Raw genomic sequence first — 26,503 nt, 5'->3', positions numbered from 1 at the left:
AGCAATTCTATCACATTCCACTGCCCACCAACCGTCCACACACATGCGTGTGCGCACACATACAGCGTGAAGGCACCAGTGACCTTCATGTAAGACATCCAGGCTTAGGGATCATAAAAACAGATAAACTGTATTGCTTAGGAACTACATGTATCTTAAAACTTTATAGAGCACAGAAGATAGTCCTTCTCTGCTTCTTTTGCTTCCAATGATAGAACACCCCAACTTCCCTTGCTTCCCTCCACCTTCCTGCCCCCTCCCCCCCACACCTGTTAGCTTCTGTTTTTTTCTATGAAGGGCTTCCCAGTCTTTCCTCACCTTCTCCATGCTCAAAAGTTGGAAGAAGAGAAAGAACAAAAGTTACAGATGATCAAAGCTAAAGAATTCTCCAAGATGAACTAAAGTGTCTTGAAGGAGCAGTCTGGAGACCTTACTTGGGGTCCAGTGCTCCACAGCAGAGTTGATGTGAGGAGAAGCAGCACCCCAAAGATTCCACCTAGGCCTCTTGGGAGGGGGGGGAAGTCCCCATAGGTAATAATCACTGGTTAATTTTAAAGATGTCAAAAAAAGATGAGGTGGTTTTTTCTGCTGCAAGCCAAAGAAAAGTCCTGGTAGATGACCCTTCCAGATCAGAACACATCTTTCAACCCACGCGTACTGCTCCCCCAAGTTATGTGCTGCATTTCCAACAGTGACTTCCTTGGACACTGGACAATGAACAGGATGTCAATGGTCCTCTTTTGGGTGGTCAGTAGATGTTGGCTGACATCAGTGAGGACACACTCCACTGAGGAGGGCAGGCAAATCTGGACACGTAAACTGTGTGTACCTGTTGTTTAAGCAGCTGAATTCTATTTTTTTGGTTATCATTTATTGTCTTGGTATATTTGTTTTGGGTTTGTTTTTGTGTTTTGGGGTGTTTTGCTTCACTTTCAGTATTACCCTCCACTTCAAATACTCTGCAAAATGCCCTACAGTATGGTTTCCATTGCCCCGCACAAACAGAGTAGAGTTCCTCTCTGCCTACCAAAATTCTGTTATGATATGTTCATCTGCTCCTGGTAAAGGCTGCCCTGTAAAATCTGCCCCTACAGATCTACCCATACCCTCAAGGATGCCTCTGTCCTCTGATCTCATCTAGAAATTAATGAAGTACTGCCTTGGTGCTCTCCTTTGATTGTTGTGTATAATTACGTAACTCTGGTTTTATCACTTCTCTTAAGGGGTCTGCAGACATGAAGATTAACTTCCTTTCCACCACCAGGCTCCCAGGCAGTCAGGCTGCCTAGCAGAAAGGCCAGGAAGATGGTGACAGAGGGTGCTTCACCGGTACACAATATCCAACACAGGACAAGAAGCCAGGCATGTGGAACGGAATGTCTACTCCTGATTTTGCAAGTCACCAGTTTCAGAATGGGGTCTGCTGCCTGACTCTTGCTGCCCTTGGCTTGCGTCTTCCCTCTTAGCATTTCACTCCATTCCATTGGTCACCCATTGCTCTCTGACTGTGGCTCTCTGCCTTGTCACACAACTTCTGCTCTCCCCCAAGGGGAAAAAAACTGTATTAGCATGGGAAATTTCTGAAAGCTTCGCCTCATGTTAGAACAAGAACTTGTGTTAAGAGAATGTGAGACTCCCCAGAATGGGCATAATATATTCTTTTATATAATTATAACCAACTGAATTTTCCAATAAAGGCAAGTATTACACATATTAGCTCATTCAATCCTCACAATCACTTTGGTGGGTACCACTGCTTTATCCCCCTGATATAGATGGGAAAACAAAGGCTCAAACAACAAATAGGAGCTGAGCCCAAGACTTGAAGTCTCTTCTATGCACAATACTTCTGTTTTTTTCCCACCAACTCACAGGTCTTCAAATGTTGGGTACACACTTTGAGAACACTAGTTTCTCAGTAAGCTCTTTTACCCAACCAATGAGTCTCTCACTCAGTGTTCCTGAGTGTTCAGTGGACTAAGTGTGAAAGTGATGGACAGATACCATCCCTCAATTTCTACTGACGGCCTTCCCTCCAGGTTGACATCCCTCCTAATCTTGTTCTCACCCCACTAGGGACAAAACTGTCCCCATGTCTTAGTGATTTTTCATGAGGATCTTTCCTTGTACAAATGGAAAGACCAAGAAATCATAAATTCTCTTTAAAAACAACTGATATGCTCCCTACCACTGTAGACAGAATAATGAGGCCAGGCCAGCCTGGAAGGGTGAGTTGCTTAGTAACCGGAATTACCCCAGAGGCAAATGGTGCCTTTGCTGACCCTCAGGGTGTTTCAAAATATGATTCTTAATGACACAGCTCCTCCCCAGAATGCCTGAGAAGCATTTGGGGCAAGAGTCAAAATCCTCATCCTCTCACCTTCCTCCAGGGCTGTAACATCACCTGCCCATTAGAGACCTGACTAATTAAACAGTCAATTCCCATCTGTGTCCAAGGTTTCAGGCCATTTCTTCTCCCAGAGTTTTAACAAAGTCATCTTTGAATAGGTAAGATGAGACTAACCACAATAATTTCAGTTAACATATTATTACAGGTTCAACTTTCTAATGCTAGCTTATTCAGCCTGTGAAGATATATTACTCATCATCTGGAACTGACTTCTTGGAATATTTTTCAGTGTAAATCAGCATCCACTGATACAGGGAGGAAATGGCTAGAGAGAAAGGAAGATTCTATTTATGGAGGCCTGCTGTACACAAGCCAGGTGCTTCACCTACAGTATCCTATCTACAATAGCAGCACTATGAGTTTCCTCTCTTTACATTTGAGGATACTGAGGCCCAAAGAATACTAAGGAATGCCCCCAAGATCCAACAGCTAAATTTCGAGTTCCAGTTTGATTTCATTCCCAAGCCCATGTCTCCTACATGTGTCCAGAAATTTCTTATCAGTACACTAGGAAGTGGGTGGGGAATGAAAAAAATGAAGGACGGTTACAATTTTAAATAGTATGGTCAGAGTAGGCCTTTATTGGCTTGACTACATTTGAGCAAGACTTGAAGGATGTGAAGGCATTATCATAGAGATGAACTTGAGAAAGAATCCCAGGCAAGGAGGGCAGATAAGGTGAAGGTGCTGTGGCCAGAGTGTCAGAATGGGTCTGAGGAATGTCGGGAGGCTGGCATGGGGCTGGAGAAAAGTGAGCAAAGGGGCAGAAGCAGATGAGGTCAGAGAAGTGAAGGTGGACAGATTCCATAGGACTAAGGAGAAGGTAGACCACAATCCCCACCAAAGGATTCAACTCCCAACTTACTCTAACAAGGACATGAAGTATTGTCTACCAATTCCTCAAGGACAGAAGGAGGAACCATTACTCTGCCAGATATCCCTTTGTAAAACTAGGTTGCCTTTTTGTCTAGGTGAGTGCAGAGGTGGTAGGGTTGGCAGGGTAGGGCCACAAATTTGAATTTCTTAATATCTTAGATATGAAGTAAGCAGTTTTAGACACAACTATTTCACTAAAACTCATTCATTTCACCAAAGAGGGGTAAATATTAATATGCAATTTTGATCTCATTCACATTTATCCATGTCAAATTTTGAGTCTATATATGGAAATCCTCTATGAGCCAAGCTATCCATTCACATTTTAGTTCAGGTTATTCATGAGTCTTCAGAATCTGCACCATTTCTGTAATCAGTATCTGCACAGAAATGAACTTTTAGCAGACAGTCAGTCCTCAACACATCAGGCAGGACTGTTCTAGATGCTGTTTTTATGTAAATACTATTGACATAACTTATACACAGTACACAGTTCTATAAACTTTTACAAAGTGAACAATCTATACAGCCACCATCCAGATCCAGCAATAAAACACATCTGTCTCCTCAAAGGCCCTTTCATAGCCTTCAGTCATTACCTCCCCACAAAAGTACCCACTACTGATTTCTATCATCACATTTGTCTGTTTCTGAACTTTACGTGAATAAAGCCTACAATATTGTTATCTTTGTATCTTGCTTTTCTACTTTTTATGTATTTGTGTTTTTTATTTAATTTATTTGGGTGACATTAGTTAATAAAATATAGGTTCCAGGTGTACAAGGCTATATTTTCTCTATATTGCATTGTGTGTTTACCACTGCAAGTCAAGTCTCCTTCCATTTATTCCCCCCACATGCCTGGCTTCTTTAGTTCACCATAATTTCTGATATTCATACATGTTGTCGTGAAGTCATTCATTTGTTTTATTGCTCTACAGTATTTTCGTTGTATAAACATCTGATTGATTAATCCATTCCACTATGGATGGACATTTGGGTAATTCCAGTTATTGGCTATTAAAAACAAAGATGTTATAAAGACACTTGCACATATCTTTGGTGAACATATATAGCTATTTCTATTGGGTGTGTATTGTGGAATTGTGAAGACAGAGTATGTATACGTTTACATGTAACAGACACTGCCAGAGAGCTTTCTAAAGTGGTCGTACCAATGTCCTCTCCACTAGCAGGGCATGAGAGTCCTTTTGTAAATGTGTTTAATTAATATACCCTTTAGATACATTTCCTCATACTATTAAGTCAAATAGAAAGGCAACCTTTGCCATACCATTGATATGGTCTTTGCCATGACTGACCAGAGAGTAGCCTTTGTGAGCAGCTGAACATGTTGGCTAAGTGATGCCTTGAACATATTTCAACATCAAAATATGGTCTAAATAAACTCATCGCAATTACAGATATTCTTCAATATTTAGGGGGTTACAAGTAACTGCCCCTCAAAAATCAATTTGTTCAGCTGTGTACAGCTTCATTTTGAAATCAACTGATCCCATTGAGTATTATTAAAGTATAAGTCCATCTCTTGAGGTGGCAAAGTGGTAAGAACACTTAGAATTGTGTAGGATCTAAAGCCATTTTTCTCCTACTTTACGGTGCAGAAATCTAGAGAACCGGCCATCTATTTCCCCAGTTGTCAGAGCAGAATAGATGGTCATGTCAGGGGAGACTGCTGGCCCTACTCACAGTCCCACGGTGTCTGTGCACCAAAAAAAAGAACTCTGTCACTGAGAGGCAGAAATACAAGGACACAGCAGGCCCTTACATGTTCACCAGTCAGCTCTGCTATTGGTGTTGTGGTGGCTACACACAGCACATGGATCCTGCCTCCATAAACAAGACAGCTAAAAGTGGAACTCGTAGGAACACAAAGTGGAATGATGGTTACAAGGGCTGGGGATGAGGAATACAGGTACACATAGGTCAAGTGGTACGAACATTCTGTTTAGACGAACAAGTCCTGGAGACCTATTGTACAGCATGATGACTGTGGTTAACAACATCCTGTTTACTTGAACTTTTCAAAGAGCATAGATCTTAGGTGTTCTTACCACATACACACAAAACAAGTGAAGTGGTGGATATGTTAATTTAGCTTTACTGTGGTCATCATTTCTCAAAGCATGTGTATATAAAAACATCACAGTGTCCATTTTAAATATGTGCAATTTTTATTTGTCATCTACATTTTAATAGAGCTGGGGAAAATTAGATAAAGCAAAATAAATAAGAAAATAAATAACATAGCTTTTTGGTATTTTGAGCACTCACCCAAAAAAAACCTAACTGAAAATATTTGTGATCTGCCCTCACCAAAAGCCTGCTTCAGACTCATGGTATTTAAAGGGACCATATTGCCTGCCCATTTTTTAGCTTCATTAGGTTCTGCAAGTGTATTCATTTAGATAATCAGAAATTCACAGGCATAAACCTTATTATTGTAGCTTCTCACAGAAGTGACTTCATGCATCTCAACTGCGTGACAAATAATTCATTAATTCTCAAAGAAAGGCAGTCAGAGAAATAACTATTCAAGACAGGCTACATTCTGGCAAGAGATAAACACGTTGTCCATTATATTACCCAATGCCTGTGATAAGTCTTGATAAAAATAACTCTTCCTAGAATTATTCTTCCTAGGAATAATTCTTCCTAGAAATGACAGAGTTATAGTCCTAGCAGGAGCCAACCAGGGGGGGCATGCAAAGCATTGAGATCCCTCTTTCTCTGTCTTCTAGAAAACTTGGATTTAGGGTTTGTGCTCAAATGAAATAGCTACTCATCATGTGTGTGCACACGTGCACAAATTCAAAAGGCAAATCTATAGAGACAGAGAGTAAATTAGTGGTTGCCTGGGCGTGGGAAGGGGGAGTGACTGCAAACAGGCACGAGACTTCTTTTCTGGGTGATAGAAATGTTCTAAAATTAGATTGTAGAGATGGCTACATAACTCTGTAAATTTGCTTTAAAAATCATTGACTTGTACTTTTTTTTAATATCAATATTTGGCTGTTATCCTGTGCTGCCCCCACTGGAGACCTGGCCTGCAGCCCAGGCATGTGCCTTGATGAGGAATCAAACTGGAGACCCTTTGGTTCACAGGTTGGCACTCAATCCACTGAGCCACACCAGCCAGGATGACTTCTACTCTTAAAATGAGTAAATTTAATGGTATATAAATTATACCTCTATAAAGCTGTTCTTAATAAATCAGTCTGAGATGAATCATGGACATGAATGTGAAAAATAAAATAAATTTCTGAAAGAAGATATCAAAATATTGCCACAATCTTGGAGTAGAAATTTTTTTCTTAAATAGAACACTAAAAGTGCTAAAATGAACTTTATTCCCATTAAGAATGTCTGTTAGACAAAGGGCATTGTTAAGATACTGAAGAAGTAAGCAACAGGCTGAGAAAAGACATCTACTTGTAGTATCTGGACAAAATATTTATATCTGACAAAACTCATGTCCAGAATATATTAAGATACTCATGCAAATAAAAAGACAAACAACCCAATTTTTAAATGGACAACAGACTTAACAGATAGTTCATGAAATAAGATCAAACATCAATTTAACCAGCACGCACAACAAGGTACACAAATGTCATGCGCATCTCAATCCCTAGTTCTGTGTCTCTACACCTTTCAATTGTTTAAAATAGTATTTCTCTTTGTCATAGATTTTGATATTTGTATCTGTCCAAGTCCCTACAGGAAGCAGATGGCACACTCAATTTAGTGCATTTCAAGATTTCCTTTCCAAAAGGATTGTTTGCAAGGGTGTGAGTTGGGTGGATGGGGCACCACCATCGGTAGTGAGGGAGCCAGGTGAGGAGCAGAACTGCCACCCCTGCACCCAACAGCCAGATGTAAAGGATGAGGGAGAAAGCAGGTGCCAGGGCCTGCTGTTGAGAGTCACAGGGAGTAGCAGCCTCCAGAAGAACAGTAAGTACAGGTTCGGGAACACAAGCAGCCCAAGGCCACCTCACAGAAAGGAACTAGGGAAAAAATATCCAGGCCTTACTCTCTCATTCATGTGGCCTTCTATCTCAGGGCCTTGTTTATCAAACGCAACTGAAAGACAAAGGACAAGGTATCTCTTATACCAGGTCAGCTTTCTGGGGCAGAGAAGGCAGCCACTGGCTCTGGAGGAGCAAGCGGAAGAGGTCTGGCACTCCATTGTAAGTTGCCCGGAATCCCCTTTAAAATATGCTGATAATAAGTGGTCAATATGTACTATAACCAGTAAAACTACGCTCCTGGAACAGAACAAGAAGGTTCTTTAGAGTCATCATATTAGCTTTTCATATGCAATTTGCAAAGGAGAAGAAGAGGGGGAAGGGTAGCAGCTTGTTATAATACACCCAGTGAAGAAATGCCCCACATAATTTGTTTTCTATCGACTGGATGTGCAGCTGACTCCTGTCCAAGAGTGAATTCGACATCCTCAGGATGTCGAAAAAGGATACAGCCTCTCAGAGGGAGTTGTTCCTCCTCAAACTCCAGAGCCACATGTGGGCACTTGGGAGAGTCTGTGATTCCACAGAGATTGAAAAGTGAATCCCCTCTTCAACCGGTTCTTCTTAGTTTGGACAGTCTACCAGGGCCCTGCCAGGCTCTCCTCTGGTCTCCCCTGCACCACAACACACCCTCAGAGGCCCCATCCCACGCCCTGGAGCCCACTCTCTTCTCTTCTCCACTCACCACAGTCCCCATCAGTGCAGGATCCAAGATGCTATCTACATTGGGTTTTTTTTAAGGCTTTAAAAGTGTCCATCATGAAGCATGCTGACAGTCTTCCATTTCACAAGCCTCAGTCTGCAAAGTGATCTGGGAGATGGCTTAGTCACTCCCAATTCTAAACCTCTTTGTATATGGGACAAAACAAAACCAACCTGTTTGGGCAGGAGGCTCCCCCGATCCTGAAATAGCCTATTTATCAATGTCTGTCTGTTGTCTCCTTCACTAGAATAAAGGTTCTTGTGAGCAAGGATCTTGTCTGTCTTGTTCACCTGATAGCCTCAGAGCCTCACACGGTGCCTGGAACCAAGTAAGTTAAATGTATGCTTAATAAACTAGTCATTGAATGTGACATCCCTTGTTTGACTTCTCCTTTGGCAGCTCTTGGCCTCAAGTCTGCCACCCACTAAGTCAGCTCCCTTTGTAATAAAGAAGTCCACCTGTGATGCATTAAAGAGATGAAGTCCCCAAAGCATCCTTCCCTCCTCCTTTCCCTCCTCCTCTCCCCCCTCCCTCTGAAAAGCTGGCTGGTCAGTTACAGCAGCAGAGTCCATCCAGCTCAGAGTCGGTCCACACACAGCCACCTGATGACACTATTTCATCTAACCCACTGAATCCTCACAAATACCACTTTTTCTTCCTACTCAGACCTATGTAATGTTCATCACACAAGCAAAAATACCAAAGTTTCTGCCACAGACCTTGGCCATGGGTAAAAAAACAATTGAGCACTGAAAGAAAAAAAAATCATATAATTTATGTTCAAAGGGAAATTAGAGGTCATCTGGTCCAATATGCAAATAGCTATCAAACTTTCTGACACAACCCACAGTATGATATACACTGTACACCACAACTGAGTACACATTTTTTTTTATCCTCAGCCGAGAATATTTTTTATTCACTGCTTTTACAGAGAGGAAAGGAGAGAGAAAGAGAAACATGCATTGGTAGCCTTCTTGCATGTGCTCTGACCAGGGACTGAACCCATGACCTGGGTATGTGCCCTGACCAAAAATCAAACCCACAACTTTTCAGTCCACAAGACAATGCTCCAACCAACTGAGCCACACTGGCCAGGCCAAGCACACACTCTTTCAACAAATATATTTCGAGTCAGTACATCTACAAAGCACTGTTCTAGATGCTAGAGATAAAACAGTAAACAAAAACAAATTTTTTAAAAATCCTGCCACTCTCATGGAGATTACATTCTAATGCAAACTTACCTCTGTGTGTGTGAGAGTCTTGTTTGCTTGGTTGCTGATTGGTTTAATGCTAATCACAATCCTCTAAATTATACCTTAGATTCCCTAGTGGGTCATGACCCATAGCTTAAAAACTACTAACCTGTGATTCTGACTTTGAACCCATTAGCTGGAAGTTCCTGCAGACATCCAAGCGGAGATATCTAGCAGACATACACACGTGAAGCTCAAAGAAGATACTTAGAATGGAGAAAGGAGTCAGTCAAAGGCATGGAATGAAGTGTTGTAAAGTGCATAAGCTTTTTCTTTTTTAAAGAGTATGTTGTAAGCTGCCCTGAAGAACACCAGCATTTAAGGGATATACCAAAAAAGAGCACCAAGACAGAAAGACTAAGGAAGAGTGGTGTGAAGAAAATCCCAAGAAGTATTAATTGCCCACATTGTAAAGAGGTAAAATAAGATACGGCTGGTAAGCCTGCATTAGATTCAGCAATTAGAGACATCTGCTGACCACTTCTTCCTACAGCAGTTAGTGGGTTGGCCAAAAAGTCCATATGGATTTTTCATAAAATAGAAGACACATTTTTCATTTTCACCAATAACTTTATTGGTTTGGATATTTTGAGTATGTCAGCCATCTCCCATCTGGTATAACCATTTTTGATATATTCAATCAGTCACAGTACCTTCTCCATACACTGCACAATTATTTTTTGCATTTCAATTATGTTTTTACCTTTCTTGAAATAAAAAAGCACAATATACTGAAAATGTTGTATATTTTCTCCTATCTTCAGTATTAAAGTAGCTATGCAAAATTAACCAGTTTGTATGCTTTTTTAAATGCACACTGACATGACAGCTGCCACAATACAATCTAACAAAACTGTTTTCAATAAAGTTAAAGAGAACTAAGTGTTATTAGAACCATCTTATGAAAAACAAACAAACTTTTTGGCCAACCCAATACAGTGAGATATGGGCAGAAGGCAGGCTGAAGACCACAGAAATGAATGGGAGGCATTAAGACTGTGCTTTTAACGAACTTGATGAGAAAAGGCACAAGCAACACCACAATAGCTTGAGAAGTGGAAGAGACTAGAGGGTAAGAAAAATATTTAAAATAAGACAGGGATATATATTCACAAGGCTGATGGATACAAGGCTGATGGATACAAGCCGATGGAGAGCCAAATATCACAATACCAGAGACAAGGGTATTACAAGGGCACAGGCAGAGAGATCGGGGTGGACAGGAGCAGAATTGGGTGGGCGGAGGGGGAGTGCAGAGGCAGGTGCAGTGAATTGTGATCATTTCAAAATATACACCAATATCTAATCATTATGATGTACACCTGAAACATAACGCTGTGTTGATTACATCTCAAGCTCTATATGTTTCATTATTGTACATAGTAATGTTAGGATATTCAAAGCCCCTTGTGACACAAGTTATGGAAAACACAAAATGCAGCCTGAATGTCCTCCTTCTCACCAAGGTCACAAGGAGAAAGCCTTTTTCCTCCCATAAAGATCTCCCAGCATCAGCCACCCAGCTCCTTCGTTCAAATGGCCTCCAGCACTGGAATCCCTTAAGGAAAACTAGATATCTTAAGGCAGAGATTCTCACATTATTAGTATATCCAAATCCCCCCAGAAGGCTTGTTAAAACACAGATTCCTGGGACCCACCTGGAGAGTTTCTGGTACAGCAGGTCTGTTGGGGGGGGGGGGCAGGGAGGGTCCTAGAATTTTTATTCCTGTGGAGTACCCAGATGAGTTAGCTTCCTATTGCTGCTTTAAGAAACTACCACAAATTTAGTGGCTTAAAACAACACAAATTTATTATCTTGTAGAACTCAGAACTGTAAGTCCAAACTGGATCTCGCTGGGCTAAAATCAAGGTACCTGCAGCATTGCATTGCTTTCTGGACACTCAGAGAGAACCATTTTGTTGCTTCTTCCAGCTTCTAAAGGCACCTGCACTTCTTGGCTCATGGCTCCTACCTTTCCTCTCCAGTGACAGTGGTGGCCATGGCTGGGCGTCTCTCTCCCATCACGCAGTTCTGACGCTGACTGTTCTGCTGCCCTCCTCCATATTTAAACACCTCTGTGATTACATTGGATCCACCTGGACAATTCAGGCTCCTCGCCCCATCTCGAGGTCAGCTGCTAAACAAGCTGATGATGTCTACCTTAATTCCCCACTGCCATGTAACTTATCAAACTCACAGGCTCCAGGGATCAGGGTGTGGACTTCTTTGAAAAGCTATTACTCTGCCTAGCACACCAGCTGTGGCCAAAGAAGCTACTCAGAACCACTGGTGTAGTGTGATGCTAGATAATATTGGAAGTTCGAGGGCACAGATTCCAGAAAGGGCAGGGAAGGAACGGCAGGTGAAGCCAAACAATGGAAGGAGGGGTGCCAACACAAGAGAGACATGGCCAGGGACAGGAGGAAAGCCACCAAATTTAAAGTCATTAGAGTGAGTCTCCCGTATCTGTCACACAGAGCGAGGCAGGGACTCTGCCACAGAGTGGTAATCAAGAAACTCTTCCAGGTGAGAATGAAGTAGTTAGTGGCCATGGAAATGGTTCTTTTGCCAGCACTGCTCTGTCAAGGGAATTCATTAAATGTTGACTGAAAACAATCAAGTCTAAAAATATAAATAGTTTCTATGGGACGCATTACATATACTGGGGGTACAGGTGGTAAGACACAGAAGCCAGTGCTCATTTTTATTCCAGGTTGGGAGTTTTCTATTCCTAGAGAACTTGTGTGTTGCTTTTAAATAAAATCTACAGCTAAGCTCATTTGTGCTTTAGCATTTTTTTAACTTGGGAATGGACAAGCCTTGAAAGAAAATATTTGTTAGGAGTACTTTTGTCAGGCATTATGATTGGTCCCCAGTCTTACTACATGCAAGAGAAGTTGTAACAAGTTTCATGACCATAAGGAGCTGGTGTGTGTGACAAGAGTGTGTGACGTGTGTGTGATGTGTGTATATGATGTGTGTATGTGTGTGTATGTGGGTACAGCGGGGACAGAAAAGATCCAGGAGGAATGGTTCATATTGTCTTTGCCTTATTCTGTAAAGCATCTCTATCAGCCAACATTAACTCTCCCATCTAAGTTTGTTTTGTTCTATCATTATTTTAAAGCAAATGTTCATCTTTTACATCAGCTCTTAGAGGGAAAACGATGCAAAACAACCTAAGATAGACCATAGACTAGCAACTGCATGTTCTCTCCATGTGAATATTCACCTGTGGCCTAAAATAGAATATTTTAGAAGAAACAAAATATTATAGAAGAAATATCCTTCTCCTGTTTGTCTCTAAAAATAGATCCACCTTTGCCAAACAGTGTGTCAGTGGCTCTATTCCCAAAATGTTATGTCCAGCTGGCCCCTTTGCAGGCCTGTAAGAGACCCAAGTCCCTAAACTGGCTCTTCCACCAACATCCAGGGAAGCCTGTGGAGGACCCTCCACTCCTCCAGCCCCTCCCACTCTCAGTGCGTGTCTAAACGTGTGTGGCTCCTGGTCAATCAGGTGATACATAAGGACAAAAATTTATAGAAGGAGATGACAAGTCCCCTATACCTGATGACAAAACATTTCTGAAGTGTAACCAAATGTACCTGGGTCAATAAATATTTCCATTTTAGATTAGAAGTTCTTTGCTACTGCACTCAGCTTCATTTGTATTCACCACATGACTCTGATTTCCTTCACCTCAACAGCACTCTGGGGTCCCAAGGAGTGCAGGGGAGACAGATGGTCACAGAACTCTATTTGGAGAAATATGAGGGTTACCCCAGCCACAGATGTTTACATCATCGCTGAGCCACGTATCACCACTGAACAGCTGGGAAGTGTTTTGTGTTGCCAAACTTGATAAAAGGAATTTAAGCTTGGAACAATGATCAGAGATGATCAGCATGCAGAAGGTAGAAAAACAAGAGAAGTCTTAAAGTCACAGAACATGCTTAAGTGATCACAATAACACGGGTGATATTTATGCACCAGACACACCCCGCTGGGCACAGCTCAGGACCGAGAGCACAGAGGAGGAATGCTCAAGCAAAGACGTCGAAGCAAAAGTTTCTCCAGGCCTCCTCCGGGGACCATAACTATTGTACAACAGCTTGAACTGGAGCTCCCTGTGGAGGATGAGTGCTGCTAAGGGTGAAAGAAAGCCAATAAAAAGCACCCATTTCTTATTTTGTAAGCCAGATGCATTGTAGATGAAGCAAAGTAGAGGAATACGTCTTATTCTCTTTAGGGACTCATAAAATCATTAAAATTACATAATTAGAAATGGGTAGTTTGGTTTTAGTGCAGGTGTTTGGTTGTCAAGTTTTGCTTTTTGATTTTCAGTTGTTTGGTTTTTTTTTTCCTATCCAATTCTGAGGCTCCAGAGAAGGAAGTGTGTCAGGAACACTGTGATGAGAAAATGGCTATTTGGAGTGGCTGCCTTGGTATTTTACTGTACGACAACCCTGCTCACTCCCTGAGCTCTGGATTCCCACCACAAGTTCCCCTTTGCTTCACCCGGGACACCTTTTAAAATAACCCCTGAGCATTGAGAGTGTGGAAAATTAGTGAGCTCCACCACAATGCCCTTATAAGTAACAGATGCTTGCTACCCCACTGTGCTCTATCGCCTGTCACTAGTGACTTGGGATGGAGGGCTGCCCTCCCCCAGCTCACTGCATTCCGCCCCACCCCCATTTCTGGGATCTGTGATGCACCTCGAGACCCTCCTTCCTCTGTGAGTGCACTGAAACTGTGCCCTCAATCAAAACAACCCTGGGTTTTCACGTCCCCAACATGGGAGCTCAGATGCTGAGGGAGCTACCCACTGACCCCACATGCGTGGCTTGTGGCCCCTCTTCAGCAGGGCATAATCTACCTATCCTTCATTTAATATGCCAGCTACAGGCCCCCCCAACACAAATGTTGAGGCTCTTGGATTTATTCTGGGGACTGTGCACAGATTCACAGTCATGGGCAAGGACCCCAGAAGGTGAAGCGGTACCCCTGGACCATGCAAGGAGCACTAACTACTTCCTGGCAGTGATAGGGAGTGGACATTATCATCACGAAGAGTCCTGTAAGCAAAATCTCTCAGAGTTTTGTGCTGAGCTGCCCGATTTAATAGCCATAAACCATATGTGACTAACTAAATTTGTAGTTAATTAACATAAACTATAATATACACTTTAGTTCCTCAGTTGCACTAGCCCTATTTCAAGTTCTCAGCCACATATGGCTAGTGTCTACCATATCAGATAGAGCAAACAGAATACCTCCATCATCACAGCGTGTTCTATTGGACAGCACTGGCCAAGAGAAAAGCTTCCTTAACTTTCATGTGCATTTTTAATCACTTTAAGAGCTTGCTAAATGCAGCTTTTGATTCAATAGATCCAGGGAGAAGGCTGGGACTGCATTTCTAACAATTTCCCAGTGATTTCATGGTCCTGGCCCTTGGACCACCCTGCAAGGCGGGAGAAGGGTCACAGACATGCAGTTACATGCTGCCCAGGGGCCGAATGGTGAATGTTTTTCCTGATCTAACACGGAAAACTTCTAGGTTCAAGTTACGGTGCAACCAAACGGTGGACATTAAACAACACAGAACTTGGTAAATTCTTTTCCCTTGCCTACCTCTCTACCTTTGCACTTTCTGGCTTTAAAACATTCCAGGATTCACAGCACAAATGTGCAGAGCACTGGATCTCTATCTTTGCCCCATTTCTAATGTCTGCAAGGGAGATTTCCTTACCACAAAGCTCAGCCTCCTGTATGTGAAGCAACTGCATTTTCAGCAGATAAGAGAAGTCCATTTATATTGAGACACAGTGTAACTCTAAGAGGAACAGTCAGGCATGAGCAGGGATTCAATGTGTCTGCATTAGATTAGAACAATGAAGGGGAAAAAAGAGAAGTTTTCCCAGGTTAGAAACAGAACACTGCATCACAATTAAAAAAAAAACATAGTGTCACAAGAAAATACCATATATTTATAGCACTACCACTGTTTCCAACTAGAAATAACTTCATTGGTTCAGTCTTTGAAAACCAGGAAAATGTCTCACCTGTGGTCTACATAATTCAACCTTTCTCCATTATCTCAATGAACCTGCATAACTATTCACACAAAGTAGGCCCTACTATTTTCATTTTTCCAGGTGTGAATTCCAACTCTCAGAGGAAGTAAGAAACTGCCTGAGGTTCACCCAGGTCTCTCTGGCTTTGCAATTCGTACTCTACATTGTCCTGGGCTACCGCTCCAGCAACACTGAAGAAACAAGTTTATAAATAGATGAGAGGAGAGAGATTACACCCTTTAAATGAAATAATGATTACAGACCGGCAACCTCTTCTCCCATCGAGCTACTATTTACTCACCCACAAGTAGGATGCCTCACCCATCAGTCTATTTAAGGGTTAATGCAATCATAAGAGATCTCTGCTAGATGTGCTGAAGGAAAATATAAAGCATTGTGTTCATGACATGATCTCACTGATGTTTACAGAATGTACAGTAATTACAGGTTAAAATAGACATGTAATCTAGTTTACAGAATAACTGTCCAGAACAAACGCAAGAGTTAGCTGTCAACTAGGTCCCCTTCATGAGAATTAGCCATAACTGGAAGAAGCCAGGGACCCCACAAGTGATGTGAGATGTTCTCACAACCAACCAACCAACCAACCAGGCTGAAAAGGTAAAGCACGAAGCCATGTAGAGAGGCCTTAGGGATAGGATGGTCCTATCATTCATCATGCTGAGACATCTTTGGGAGAAAAGATGAATGCTCAGTCTTCGGGAGTGCTCAGGGACTGAGCACCCTGTTCATGAGCCATGGCGACAGATTTGAATTTCTCCCTGAAAGCAGAGGAAGCCACCAAGAGTGTGGCATAACCCAAATTTGCATTCAGAAAGCCCACTGTGGCACCTCTGGTTAGGACAGAGAGAAGCTGTTAAATCTCAGAGACTCATTCCGCAACAGATGAGCAACCATCCAAAGAAAGTGCTGAAGCCACGGCTAATTTTAAACCCACTAATCTTGACCTAAATTAGGCACAAAGAAGTTGAATTCTTCCAATGCCAAAGCTAACCACCCACTCTTCAGCTCCTCCCCTGGCAAGGTCTGTTTATTACATTGTAGAAAATGGAGCCAACCCTTCAGGGCACAGGGCACCATCTGGAAAAGCAACAGGTCATTGGCCTCAATAAGAAAACAGCCACAAACAGCAAATGCAGCCTGACAAATATCTGTCTGGATTGTTGGAATCATTTGTTTGTTCAACAAAGATTAGTATTTGTTGAGTGTCTCCTTGATGCCGGGCACCGAAGATATAAACAAAGACAAACAAAGCATAATTTCTGCCCTCAAGAAATGTATAGACAGACAAGGCAGTCATTGCAATACAGGGTGAGAAACACGACAGAGGCTGGCCAGGGTTAAGAACACAAAGAAGGGGCATTTACAACTCAGGGAGGAGCAGGTGAGTCTTAGTCTCACAAGTGGGGTTCCCAGACTTGGTGAGAGCCAGAAGCACCAGAGAGTTGCCTGGGAATTCAGAATCTCAGGCCCCACCTCAAACCAATTAAATCAGCATCCACATTTTAACAAATCCCCAGGTTTTCTGGGTACATGTTAAAAAGTCTGCGAAACACTGTCTTAAAGACTACGGATGAGTTAGCCAAACAAAGATAAGTCAGGGGGTGCATCTAAGACACAGGAAAGAGCAAAGCAAAATGACTGCTGTGAGAGTGACTGTCCCACACACCCAACTGCAGAGGTCGACTTTGACAGATATAAGTAGTAGTCGAAGGAGGGTCGGACCAGTCAGAGCCTGTGACCCGAGGACTCAGCTAGGTCTTTCATAAGGGCCCTGGGCAGCCTGGAAAGGTCTCCTGCAGGGGCATTTCAAATACATCCCTGACAGCAATGGGGAAGGGGCAGGTTTAGGGACCATGGGAGGAAACTGTGATCCATGTCACTGTACCTAGCAGTGGGGACACCAAGGTGGTCAGACGGCCAAGGACCCGCTGCAGTTGGAAGGAACCCAGAGTCATCTGACACAGCTTGAGAACCTGGAAAGGGAAGTTTAGCTGCTTCTTTGAAACCAAGAAAACCTTTTTTCTAGAGCCCCTTGTTTCCCCCCAATTATATTGCTTCCTGGCTAGGTCTGTGCCAAATAAGTAAAAGGAAAAGCAATCAAAGACCTTCCCCACTGGATCTCAGTTCCAGGAATGAGGCTTGAGGAGGATTTCCAGAAGTCACCCAGAAGTAGGAATTACCTGGGGGCATTTGTTCAAAATTCAGATTCCCAGGCACTGGTTATACTCTATAGAATCTGAATCCCAGGGCAGCGGCCTGAAGAACAAGGACTGGGGAGCAGCCAAGGTGGTTCCACATACCAGGAAACCTGGGGCCTCTGGGGCAGGGAGTGGATGGGGCCTGGCCTCTATCACTGCAGGGCAGAGAGCGGCCCATTCCCCAGGGGGTCAGAAGGTGCTGAGTTCACAGAAGGAGCTATTTAGAGGAGCTGTCCAGGTCATGCAATCCTTAGGGGACAGAACATGAAAACCAGGCTTGCTGGGTACTCGTTTAGAAAGGTGTCACACTTCACATGCTGTGTCTTTAAGGGCAAGCTTGTTTTTTCCTCCTATTTAGTTCATTCAGTACTCATCATCTACAGATACCTATTTGGTACAAGCAACAAACTTGATTTTTCTCCCAGATAAAAGCATCATTTAGTGTTAGTATGAATTGACTCTTGAACTTTGATAAACACAGGTATGCAGGTAGCTAGCTAGACAGATGCCTGGCTCAGTGCCTTCATGTATTTCCTTTTTCTTTTTGTGACTGCTTTGTTGCACTTAGCATAATGTCCTCGAGGGTCAGCCATGTTGTTGCATGTGTCAGAATTTGCTTTTCTAGGGGTGAATAGTATCTCTTTATAGGCATATAATATATTTTGTTTATTCATTCATCTGTCAGTACCCTCACATCTTTTAAAAAGATGAGTCTAGAAAAAAATGGGCAATAGGCATTTCGCAAAAGAGGAAATCCATAAGGTCAGCAAATGTGACAAGATGTTCAATTAACTGATCAATAATCAAGGAAATGCTAGTAAAAGCAAGATACCAATTCATACCCATGAAACTGGCAAACATTCTAAAGTTTGACATTTCCAGGGATTAGTCGGATTCAAAGAATCCAGAAGCTCTCATATAGTGCCGCAAGGAATGTCAATAAACACAGACACTCTAGGAAAGGATTTGGCATTCCTAGCAAAGATGAACATGAGCATCAAGAGTAGTACTTCCACTTTCAGAGAGTGAGCAGAGAGAAGGTCTAGCACATGTGCACCAGAAGATATGTATGCAAATGTTTGTAGTGTCATGCTTTGTAATTGGATGAAACTGGAAGCAATTCCAATATCCATCAAGGGAAGGGGGAAATAGGTTCATAAACACACAAAGCACATGCATATATTTATATGTATACCATGCTCTTGTGTTTGTCTGCTGTCTTTTATAAATGAAGACATTTAGTCTACAGTGAATTTAATGATTTATTATGATTTCTACCCTTTATTAAGATAAGTGCTACATGTTTTTCACATATTCCTAATTATAATAAAAGCACTAACTGTAAAGTATAATTACGACCTTACAGTTGGAGGATGCAAAGCAGTGTATTTAGCCTGAAATCACACCACAGGGAAATGCTACAGCTCAGATTGGAGCCCATTAATTCCAAAACCCAAGTCCTTTCTTACCATATAACAGGGAGCTTTTCCCAGAAAACTCTCAACCGCAACAGTGTGTGTTAAAGCCATTATCTTGAAAATAATGTAAATACAATGACAAATGAATCCCTCCAATACTGTCCTGATATGTCGCCCTATTCTTCACTGAAGTTATGTAAAACTGAAAAATAAAAACATCCCTGGCTGGTGTGGCTCAATGGATTGAGTTCTGGCTGACAAACCAAAGGGTCATTGGTTTGATTCCCAGTCAGGGCACAGACCTGGGCTGCAGACCAGGTCCCCAGTAGGGCATGCTCAAGAGGCAACCGCACATTGATGTTTCTTCCTCTCTCTTTCTCACTCCCTTCCACTCTCTAAAGATAAGTAAAATCTTTTAAAAAAAAAACTAAAACACTCACATGTCAGCAACTAAGAAGAGCATGCTCTCCTTGGGGGTCAAAAAATAAAAGCTAATTAAAGTCATCTCCACTTATCCAGGCACGACTGATTTGTGTTGAAGAATCTACAATTCATGAGAATTAACATGGATGATCCATAGAAGTTTTTCAGATAAAAAGAAAACAAACACCTAATGCCTCTCTTCATGGCAATGCATGACTGGTCATCAGCTCCCAGAACTGGCTACTCCTTTCAAATCTGTAGCTCTTCTGTGACGTTTCCCCACTGCTTTGGGCGAAGGTGCTCTGTCCAGCTTCCTTGCAGATTCTTGTCACTCTGAAGTTCTCCCTTGATCCCATCTCACACCCCCTGCTTTCCAACTCAGCGCCTTCCATTATTCATTCCATCTCCAGGTGTTATCTTCTGTCTCTCCCTCTCCCTCGGATCCTGGCCCTCAGGTGAGAAATGTGCTCCCCAGGACCTCCTCAGAAGTGCCCTTTTCTTTTCTTCTGATATGTCCTCACCCATCACACTCTCTCACCATCCACCTTCTTGAAAGAGCCCAGCCATTCCCTCAGGCCCACCTGCTTGCCTCTAGTGGCTGACCCTGTATCTTCATATATCACATCGGAGTGACCTGGCCTCTCCCGAGGCCCTCAGGAGGCTTCAGTGAGAACATGAGGCTCATAATGCATTCCAAGTGGGAGCTCATTAGTTCTGTACTTCTTGAAACTTTTCTCTCTCTCAGATTCCATTTTTAGTCTCTATCTCTTTCCTGGACCTGGGTCTTTGTCTCTTATCTCTGTTTGTCATTTGCTCAGGGACCTCACCAGCCTTCTAGAACCAACTATGGCTTCCATACAAAGAAGCAAATGGTTCTCAAGCTCTATATCCAGACTTGAAATCTCACATGTAAATCAATAGGTCCCAGGCCAAACTCATCCTCCCTGATGACACTGAACCCTGCTACTCGCCAACCACATCTCCTCACCACCACCTGCCAATTTCTTAAACTTGAGGCTTTGCAACTACCATGTACTCCTTTGTTGTCCCATCACTAATCACTTGATTAAATTCTGTCTTATTCTATGCAATCCATAATGCTTTTATCAACCCCTTCCTTAACATATTAAAGTTACTTTATCATTACTCTCGGCCTCAACAACTCTAGTTGAAATAACTTCAAGTGACTCCCACCTGCCCAATTTCTCAGCTCCTCGAGCTCATCCCTCTTTATCTAACAAACCAGTGCAGAGAGAACTTCCTAAGGTGCAGTCCTCTTTCTGCCACTGCTCCCTCCTTCTGCAGCCCACTGTATCTGCCCAATAAAACCCAAGGATCCCCTCAGTTTGGTCAAAGAGTAATCAGTACCAAAAGCCACAATGAGGAACTGTTGCCTATGTATATATGTGTAAGTATAAACAAACATATATGAAATGGACCTAGGCACACACAGATCACAGAGATCTGCCTAATGCTCAGAGTAGAAATATAATCAGTCACCTGACACACCACAAGTCTGTACATATCTACTCCTCACAATGTGGAAATTACATAATTATCATCAAGATAAAAGAAAATTTATTTTTAGTTTCCCAAACTTGCTTAATTTTTTAAAAATTTCTTTCATATCACATGATGGTGGCACCAAACATTCACCTGTTAGCTCCTTTAAAGTGTACATCCAGAGTTAGCACACAGGTGGCCCAATACCCATACCTTCTGATGTCTAAAAGTCAATGTTAAAAAATCACATTTCCCCTAAAATCAGGCCACATTCATGGCCTCCCATGAATACTCAGCTGAGCAGGTAACACCAGCTCAGCAGGTAACACCAGCTCAGCGCGCCCGTGGCAGTGAGCTGGAGCGTAGCCCGTGACTGCCCCTCTAGCCAGGGCGCCAACTCTGCTCTCATTCATTCGTCCAGATCACCTATCTGACCCCACTGGGAATCTTATGCTTTGACCTTTATTTTAAACAATGACATTTTATTGATTTATATAAAATGACATCAGAGCCCTCTGATACACACAGTATGTCTGCAAGTTCCCACTGAGCAGCACTTCCCCACACCCATTGGAGGGGCTGCCGTGTTTCAGATGGAGCCTTACTGGCTCATGGGACTGTCCGGCATCGTGGATGTTGCAGAACACCAGCCACTTTCGATGCCCTACTTCTCTCACCCAGCAAGGCTTCCAGCCGTGAATGAAGATGACATCGGGGTGATGCAGTCCTTGTTTTACAAATGAAACCAGCACTACATGTGCTTCCAAATGTGTATTATTCCCTGAAGAATAGTTTATTCTAGTACATTCCCAGCAATAGGAGTTAGGGTGACTTGTTCTGCCCTCCAAGATCATCTCTGTTTTCTTAAAAACTTTGGGGCAAACAATTAAATTCCTAAGTTTGAATTTATCCTAATTGGTTTTCAATGCTTTGCTTCCTTATTCTAGTCTCTTTTTTTCCTGTTCTAACTTTTTACTTTGTATTTTACATGTTATAATCTTAAGCAACTTTGTAGTTTAGCTTTGTTCCTTTTTTTCATACTGAGATTGAACATTTGACATTTCTGCCATTTTCACTCCTGGGAGTATCAGTTTTTGCTGAACCTGTTAAGGTGTCCAAAGTGTCACTTGCCTTGGGCTTCTCTTTTCTCTGATTTGTTTGTTCTAATGTCACTTTTAATTTCTTTTTTCCTAACTTTTTATTTTTCAATTACACTTGACATACAATGCTATATTAATATCAGGTGTATAAGTGATTAGACATTTATATAACTTAAGCAGTGGTTGCCCCAATCATTCTAGTATCCACCTGACACCATAACTAGTTCCTATAGTATAATGGACTATAATCCCTTTTCTATACTTTATATCCCATGAGTGTTCTTGTAACTGGCAATTTGCACATTTTAGTCCCTTTCCCTTTTTCACTCACCCCCCAAGTCCCCTCCCGTCTGACAACCACCAGTTTGTTCTCTGTATCTATGAGTTTGTTCATTTATTTGGTTTCTTAGATTTCACACGTAAGTGAAATCATATGGTATTTGTTGCCCTTTTAGTTTCTGCAATCTTCTACCTCCCTTTCCCAGTTTTGTGCTTACATTTGGTGTTATTTTCTCATAATCTCACCCCACAACCTGGACTGAGTTTTAATTGGAAGTTTCCATTTGCCTTTCAGGAATGAGCTCTTATCAAACGATCACTGCATTGTAAACAGTGTGCCTGCCAGCTGCTAGCACAGTGTTCTGGAGAGAGAGGACACTTTAATGCAAGGCTCTGCCTTATTCAAAGAAACCCCAGGACTCTTTAGAAGGAACTTAGGGACGCTCTAAGCACCGACAAGCCTCACTGGACACTCCCATTTATTACCTGAACCTTCCATCCAATTTCCCTCCCATAACGCACTCCCAAATCTGGTACCTGGAAGGGACTGTGCCACACACCTGGCAGGGCCAGAATCAAATCGCTGCAATTCGAGGGTCTTCCCCATGCTCCCAGCCCCTGGATTCCCAGCCTCTCCCCAGGAGGATGATTTTTGCAGAAGCCGCACAGCATCCTCCATAAACTGCTCTATAGCTCTGGCCTTGCCAGAAGCCGTGCCTCGCCAGAAGCCGTGCCTCCCGGGATCACTGTGCTCCCAGGGCTACGAGGAATCCAAGAGTCCACTCCCAAGAGAACACCAGAGATCGCACCAGATGGCAAGCAGCCAGCATGCTTGCCAGGTGGCCCCAGAGGAATGTGACTGTGCGCCCTTTGTGCGGCTGCCTCCCCACAGCCTGGCCAGCCGACGCTCCCCAGCAGCCCACTCACATTCCAAGGCTTAATGTTTGAATCAAAATTCACCCCGCCACCACACCACAGAAAATGCCACCATGGCCTCCAGCCCTCTGGAACTTGCAAGGCTGTCCAGCCCAGTAGGTAAAACTTTTAAAACAAAGGTCACTCACCCCAAATTTGCAGAAATATCTGTTTGCAAGGTACAATATAAAAGGCATATAGTTAGTGCACAATATAAGTTCAAGTGGAATTTAAAAGTGCTTGAATCATTTTATTCCTTAAATGTGACTATGAAAAAATCTAGGAACGGTAAGAAGGTCAACTGGAGCTCGTTTCATGCATTATATTAACAAAGGATATGGGTGGAAGTGACCTTTAACCACATCATAAAATTCCACATGTTTAGCAATAATGGTAGAAGCAAAAGATTGGGAGAGACCATAAAATAGAGCAAAAGGGACTGGCCCTCTCCAGGACCCATGCCTGTCCTTCTCCTGCCTTTCTTATAAGCAATGTCTTTAAAGGGGAAGCATCAAAGGTCACCATCTTGCCCAGCATCACAAATTCCTTTGCCACCTCCTCTTTCTAGCAGCACCATTTGAGGCTCCAAGACCAAAGGAAAGCAGAATGCTTCTTCAGCACTTTTATCCTCAAGGCCATAGGCTCATCAGTTTGTTTTAAGAAATAACTTCTCCCCACACTAAAAAATGAAGCTACTCCTGTCTAAGTTGTTCTGTGCCTTGATTACTGGACCCTTGGCCATCTGATTCTCAAGCGGAGTTCAAGGCTATTTTTAGGACATTGTACTATCCTGTGTCTCCTCAGGCCAGAAAAATATAATTTGGCCTGTTGTCCCAGGCAGTGGTATTAAACAGGAAGGGACTTCAGTTCACATCCTGGCCTTGGCCCTTCCTAGTTGTCACCTGGGACAAGCTGCTTGGCTCTCAGAGCCTGAGTTTCCTCAACTGTGAATTGGCACAAACGCCCATCATGAAATGAGATGGTACACACTGAGCTCTTGGCATGCTTCTTGGCCCGTGGCACAAGCCAAATCAACTTCCACTCAACCATCCCTTCCTGCTGAAATGGCAGTAGACCAGTTGGGTTTCTGAACCATTAAGTCATTTTAACAAGTTTTTTAAAGCAAACTAGCTCATACCAAAGCAGACACAGGACATGTTACTAACAATTCTCTCCCAGTGTCTTAGATGTAAAGCTTAGATGTTCTTATGGCTTTCAATGTAGAGCAAGAGGGAAAAAGTATCGCACCATGAGTAGTAACAACCTTTCCTTGAAAAAGAACATTAGCGTGAATATAAGATGGTAATAACTGAGTCACTTATTTAGTTTTCCTTATCAGGTGCTCCCCCAGTTCTGCAGGCATCCCTGTGGAAAAAGGAACATCAGTGCAATGATGACTTTTTTATCTCACTGTATGTGTATCTATAAAATATGGCCATATTATCATATGTATATATGCAGACATATTAGGTCAGCCAAAAAGTTTGTGTTTTTGTTCTATAAGATGGCTCTAGTAGTGTGTACTTGTCTTTAACTTCATTTGAAAAATTCTGTTAGATTGTATTGTGACAGCTGTCAAATCAGCAGGCATTAAAAAAACTTATCAAAATTAGTACATTTTTGTGTAGCCATTTTAATATTGAAAATGGATTGGGTAGACTAGTTGAAGTTGATAGCAATCAAATCAAGATCTTAATTGAGAACAATCAATGTCATATCATGCAAGAAATAGCTGACATACTCAGAATAACCAAATCAGTAAAGTTATTGATGAAAATGGAAAATGTGTCTTTCATTTTAAGGAAAATACTAAACAAACTTTTTGGCCAACCCAACATATGCGCACACGTACCTGTGGCCCCAGACACAGAAATGCACATACACACAAGCACACCCACAGGGTGACAGAAAAGACTGGAATATGCACACTAGGTATAAACATGCCTGGTGCTCAGGCTGTGGCGTGAACATCACACACAGACTTCCATTTCATTTCCTCCCATTCAGCACACAGTGTGTCCAGTGGCCTTCTAACCTCAAATATCCAGGCCCACTCAGAAAATCCTCTTGTCTAGCCTCATCTGGAAAAGGAAAATCAAGTATCCTACTTAAGAGAAAGTTGGTACATCACAAAACTGAGGTCTAAAGCTACTACAAAGCAGGAAGCCAGGGTTTCAGATCCGAAAGATCCCGCTGAGCACAACCTTACTAGCGAGTCTTTTAGGATAAGAAAAGTCTTCCCTACCTAAACCACAAACACCCTCAAGACTGCTTTCAGACATTTACTCCTTCCTATGAATTGCTTTAATCTGATCGCTTTTGTCTTAATAAAAAGCCAGGATGATTGCAATAGAAGAATGTTTCATTTGTTTTGTTTTTATTTGAGACAAGGGTCAAGGGGTAAAAGGGGGAGGCAGAGTTCACACACATTCATTCAAGCAATTCTCAAATTTTTGAGAATCACCTGGAAGTTTTGTTTAAAATTTCCTGACCCACCACCAGACTGAGGTTCTAAGTGGAAACCAGAATTCTACATGTTTTTAAGAACCCGCTTCGTGATGCGTTCTTCAGACCACTACATGGAGAAACTGGAAAACAGAAGCCTGAACGCACACCTGTCCAGGACTTCCTGGAGCACCGGTGCGCCCCTGGCGGTCCCCACACCACACCAACCCCTCCCTGCGTTTCCACTGCTGAGAGAGGAGAGGTGAGTCTCAGCTATAACACTGGATTCATCTATTCCTCAATGCAGTTCTGTCAGTTTTTGCCTCATGTAGGGTGACACTCTGTTGTCAAGCGCATACACATTACAGATCATTATATTATAAAAAAAAGAAAAAAAACCAAATACAGGAAGATTATTATAGCTTCTTGGAGAATTCGCCCCTCTATCATTAATGATCTTCTTTATTCCTAATCATTTTCCTTGCTCTGAAGTCTGCTCTGTCTGAAATTAATAGAGGTACTCCCACTTTCTTTTGATTAGTGTTAGCATAGTTTATCATTCCTCACCCTTTTACTTTTAATCCGTATGTGCCTTTATATTTCAAGTGGGTTTCTGGTAGATGACACAGAGCTCCTACCTTCTGTCTGAGTCCAGCTCGCCCTGCCCTTATTCCCAACAATCCCTCTCCTGGGGTTTTCATCTTATACTTTAACTTGGCAGCACCTTCCTGGAGATTAAGCACTTCCAAAAGAGTAAAAACAAATGACCATGGAAATCTATTAAAATCGTTTGTAGTTCTGTCACACTGTGGGTCCAAA

The 26,503-nt window shown here is 42.4% G+C and overlaps 1 protein-coding gene across 7 annotated transcripts in view; it reads right to left on the bottom strand.

Moving 5' to 3' along the window:
- FRMD3 (FERM domain containing 3) overlaps positions 1 to 26,503 on the bottom strand; it is a 267,673-nt gene that overhangs the window by 151,341 nt on the left and 89,829 nt on the right. The window contains exon 1 of one of the 7 annotated variants that reach the window (XM_053656507.1): positions 22,862 to 23,003. The exons of 5 other annotated variants lie outside the window; for them this stretch is intronic. In XM_053656507.1, the coding sequence (XP_053512482.1) occupies positions 22,862 to 22,996 (135 nt within the window). In that variant the 5' untranslated portion in view covers positions 22,997 to 23,003. Of the gene's footprint in view, positions 1 to 22,861; positions 23,004 to 26,503 lie in introns of those variants that run through there. One more of the 7 variants, XM_053656508.1, reaches the window with a different exon arrangement.

The sequence above is a fragment of the Artibeus jamaicensis genome, unplaced genomic scaffold (assembly GCF_021234435.1).
Source record: "Artibeus jamaicensis isolate MK-2021 breed Jamaican fruit bat unplaced genomic scaffold, CSHL_Jam_final scaffold_1964, whole genome shotgun sequence".
Lineage (NCBI taxonomy): Eukaryota > Metazoa > Chordata > Mammalia > Chiroptera > Phyllostomidae > Artibeus > Artibeus jamaicensis.
The sequence above is the reverse complement of the archived record's forward strand: the minus strand, read 5'-3'. Positions and strand labels throughout refer to the sequence as shown.